A 4,575-nucleotide genomic window follows, 5' to 3' on the forward strand; every position below is an offset into this window, starting at 1 on the left:
ATTCTGACCCACAGCGCCCCTAGAGGACAGAGTGGAACTGCACCAGAGGGTCTCCAAGGCTGTCAATCTTCACAGAAGCAAAGCCCAAACCACACCCACTGCCGTGGAGTCAATTCTGACCCACAGCGCCCCTAAAGGACAGAGTGGAACTGCTCCACAGGGTCTCCAAGGCTGTCAGTCTTCACAGAAGCAAAGCCCAAACCACACCCACTGCTGTGGAGTCAATTCTGATGGAGTTGATTCTGACTCACAGTGCCCCTAGAGGACAGAGTGGAACTGCCCCATAGGGTTTCCAAGGCTATCATCTTTATGGGAGCAGATCACCAGATCTTTGTCCCACAGAGCAGCTGGCTGGGTCTGAACCACCGACCTTCTGTTTAGCAGCTCAGCACTGAACTGTTGTGCCACCAGGCTGCTGCGCTTGCCTTAGCCATCTCTAAAGGAGGAGCACGGTCACCTGCACTCCCTGATTTGCCGCAGCGCCCGGCTGAGCTCATTGTTCTTGAGGCACTCTAGCATGGACTGAATGGCAGCTTCCGTGGACAAGAAGGTCGGCTCAGCCCAGGCGCCATCTCCACAAAGGGGGTCTGCTGCGATGGCCGCCGTGGCCTCCTTCAGGTTCTTCTTTAAATCACTGAGTTCCCTCGACATATTCAGCAGCTGTCACAGAGAGAAAGGAGGTCTTTACTGCACTTAGATTCAGGCTGGGCTGCCCATCCCAAAAGACAGAAATTGGCTCCCGTGGGTCTGGTGGATCTTGGGAAAGCTCAGCCTCCCAGTGAATCACACGCTGGTCCTCTGGGCTCTGTACTGTCCAGTGCGTGCTGGACGTTACACTTACTGGGGTGGTGTCGGGTGTCAACTCATAGTGACCCTATGTGACAGAGTAGAGCTGCCCCATAGGGTTTTCTAGGCTGTCATCTTTATGGGAGCAGATGGCCAGGTCTTCGTCATGAGGAGCCACACGATGGGTTTGAACCACCAACCTGTGGGAAGCAGCTGAGCATATAACTGTTAGGCCACCAGGGCTCCTTGTTTCACTAACTATATTAGTGTATGATTGTTTCTTCGCTTGTAGGAAAATCGTGGCCTACGTGATAGCAGTGCATCTATGTTATTTTACTTCTTGATGTTTGCAAACATGACAGCATCCTTATAGTGAACAGGGCTGGGAAATGGAAGAGGATCAAAGAGATCCCATCAATGTATCATGTATGTATTTCTTGTTCATCTCAGTTGAAGAGTGAGTCCTAAAAGCTAAAGTAAAACCATCACAAAACCTTTTGCTTCCAATAAGGATGCCCAGACACAGGGTCAGAACTAGGGTGGGCCAAATGAGGTGTCATGCTTGTTAAAGCAGTGGGTCACCAACAAAGAGGAGGAAGACCCTCCATGAGACAGACTGACACGGTGGCTGCAGTGATGGTGAGTTTGGTGCAGGATGGGACCGTGTTTCGTTCTGGGTGTGAGTCAGCACCGACTTGGTGGCCCCTGGCAACAGTGCGGGCCTCCTAAATACCCACACTAAAGGGGGCCTCTTTTTGAAGATGCCCCACTTGGCTCCTCCAATCCTGGTCCTGCTCTCGAAAACCCTTTACCAATGGGACGAGAGGTGGATGTGAGAGGAGTTTATTTCAAAGACTTGGTGAAGAAGACTGAAGTGGGAATGAAATCATTGGAAAGGGGTATAAACATAAGGGGAAAAGAGCAAAAGAGAAGCCATGATTCCAAAGCAGAGAGCTGGTGGGCTGTCCGGGCTTACCTGGGGCATGGAGCTCACTTCGTGCACCTGGCCAATGAGCTTACAGTAGGACTGGAAGAGCAGCAGCAGCTGGAAGTGTAGCTTATATAACCTCTGGCAGAGTTCCAGTTGCTAAAGAGAGGAGTGACACGGGAGGAAACATTTACTAAGGAAAAGACGCTTCAGGGGTCATTCTTGTGTCACAAGTGAAATCTCAGTAGGGACAACAATTTAAAAAAAAAATTAAGGAAGCACAACCACAGTCCCCAGGAAAACAAAGCACGGTCGATAAATGCCGATGGGAAATTTGTAGTGTAATATAGAAATCAAATAGCTTCTGGCAGGCAACGACTACATTTCTTCATATAACATGCCCATGGACATAACGCACAGAGTATGCACAGGAAACCAACACCCAGTTTGCAAAAAACTGTAATGCACATTATTGCATAAAAATACGGTAATTAGGAAGGAGTGGCTACGATAAAGGAGCCCAGTGGGCTGCCTTAGTTCCATGATACTTGTAATGAAATGCTAACAAATTTATAGCTGAGTGGTGTCTTTATTTTTAAAAAGTACACATTATTTTTAAAGACAAAAAATTTTTTTAAATGAATATTCAAAAGGTAAAACCTTAACTACCTCTGGGTATCCAGTTCACAAATGCAATAGAGCTTTGGAGGGCACTCCATGTGACAGATGTGGCTGTCACGGGGGGTGCAGACACTTGTCCTAAAGTACGTGCCAAAACAAGTCACATGACCTTCTAGGGCAATGTAACCGTCCTCCACCCATGTGAAATATTCCCACTCAGTGCTCAAATCCGTACTGGTTGGGTTAAAGAGATATGGAAAAGGGGCCACAGCGGTTTAAAGGGATGGCGACGTTATGAACACGTTCCGAGCTCGCTGTGCCAAGAACGTGAAAAAGTCCTCATAGAGAACGGTCCTTGAGCCCCATGAATGGCCTCGAATCGAAAATATTTGGTTCACAGCTTATGTACAGCATGAGGAAAGAAAAGCAAAAAAAAAAAAAAAAAAAAGTCGTGGGTAATCCCGCACCACGCTCCCACTTCTCTGAGTTGTGTCTGGTGTGACGGGCACAGAAGCTTTGCTGTCTTATTCCAGTGGGATAGCCCCTTAGCAGTGAGTGGGATGCTGTACTTGGTGGAACTTCTTGGCCCAGCAGTCAACAGTGAACCCGGGCTTAATATGCAGCTCAAGGGGAACACCTCGTGGTGTAACTTTCAAATGAGCTTGATAAGGAAAAACTGGACCCTTTCTTAACTAGTGGGTCAGAGCTTGAGAGAAGTCAGCTTGGAACTGAGTTTCCCACATGACTTAAAACCGATCCCCCAAGTCAGTCTGGGGAGAAAAATCACACACGTTTCACCTTCAGTTTTAGGAAGAATATTCTATTCATCGTGTTATTAACAGTATTGATCCTCATTTCCCAAAATTACTAACGTTTATGCCAATTATTACACTAGCTTTGTTTTTTTAAATTTGAATATATTTATAATTTCAAAATTGTAATATAAATAAATTTTCATTCCTCCTCCTCCTTGCCTATTGCCTCTTAGAGGAGAAACTTCTCTTTGAATTTATGTGACCTCTGCTGACATTCAACCTGGGGTCAAAGCCACAGCTACATTCTCTGACTCCCACCGGCTCATTGGATTGAGTAAAACGTTTCAGTTCATGATCATTTAAGTTTTCTCTATGGAAACTTTCAAAGATATGATATAAAAGATGGCTGTCAGAGACTCACAGATTAAAAATTTATATGTTTAAAAACGAATGAATGGTATTGTCACAATTTAGTGTTAGACCTAGTTATGAATACTTGCCTAAGTGCTAAATTTGTGAGGGGCCGTCAAGTCGGTTCTGACTCATAGCGACCCCACGACAGAGTAGAACTGCCCCATGGGGTGTCATCTTCTTGGGAGCAGATCCCTAGGGCCGTCTACCACGGAGCCACTGGGTTGGTTCCAGCCACCTGTCTGCTGGTTAGCAGTTGAGTGCTTAACTCTTGTGCCACAAGGGCTCCTTAAGTGCCAACTAATGGTGGTCGTTCCTCAAAATATTCCACTGAGAAGATCAGAATTCATAGCAACGTAGCTTTCTACTTTGGGACAAAAAGCAGTAGAGGATGCTATGAAAAACAAAAAAACGTGTGTCCATTTACCAAATCAAATCCAAGGGAATGAAAAAAGGGAAAACGTGCTGAGAGAGAGAACGCTAACGATAAAAATACAGCTCGTTAGGGGGCCGTGTGTAAGAGGACAAAGAATAGGAAAGAACTTCAACTTACTGCAAGCGACTCCATTTGCTACCCAGCAAGCATGGTACAGGAGGCGAAGGAAGGAGAGAAGGACAGGGTCAGTGTGAGCATGCGACGGGAAGCGCCTCTCACGAGCAGAACCACCCTGAGCGGTATCGGCGTCCTGCGCCCCAACTCCATACACGGTCGCCAACGCAGTCCCAGTCACCATGCCCAGCGCCCCGGTTAAAAAACAAGCTGTCCCTGAGAAGGCAAATCTACAATCTTTCAAGGTTCTCTGATTAGTCAGTTTAATGCTGTCAGTCAGTCTTGGAGGCCGGAAGTCTCACATTTGTATTGCGTTAAGATTTTAGTGTACAGCTGAGAACAGTTAGAGAACTGAGTCCAACTGAGCAGAAAACCAAAAATGTTGGAAGAACTGTTGTGGTTGATGGGTGTCCTGGAGTAGATTCTGACTCACAGCGCCCCTAGTGGACAGAGTGGAACTGCCCCACAGGGTTTCCAAGGCTGTCAGTCTTCACAGAAGCAAAGCCCAAACCACACCCACTGCC

At 46.8% G+C, this 4,575-nt stretch overlaps 1 protein-coding gene across 1 annotated transcript in view; it reads right to left on the minus strand.

Annotated features, from left to right (window-relative positions):
• The window catches only part of FRY (FRY microtubule binding protein), a 571,437-nt gene that overhangs the window by 9,756 nt on the left and 557,106 nt on the right, over nt 1-4,575 (minus strand). The window contains exons 61-63 of the mRNA XM_042782984.1: nt 4,055-4,072; nt 1,763-1,873; nt 458-660 (exon numbers count right to left, since the gene is read on the minus strand). Of these exons, the coding sequence (XP_042638918.1) occupies nt 458-660; nt 1,763-1,873; nt 4,055-4,072 (332 nt within the window). The remainder of the gene's footprint in view (nt 1-457; nt 661-1,762; nt 1,874-4,054; nt 4,073-4,575) is intronic.

The sequence above is a fragment of the Orycteropus afer genome, unplaced genomic scaffold, assembly GCF_000298275.1.
Source record: "Orycteropus afer afer isolate SDZICR_OR568_19922 unplaced genomic scaffold, OryAfe1.0 scaffold00558, whole genome shotgun sequence".
NCBI classification, from domain to species: domain Eukaryota; kingdom Metazoa; phylum Chordata; class Mammalia; order Tubulidentata; family Orycteropodidae; genus Orycteropus; species Orycteropus afer.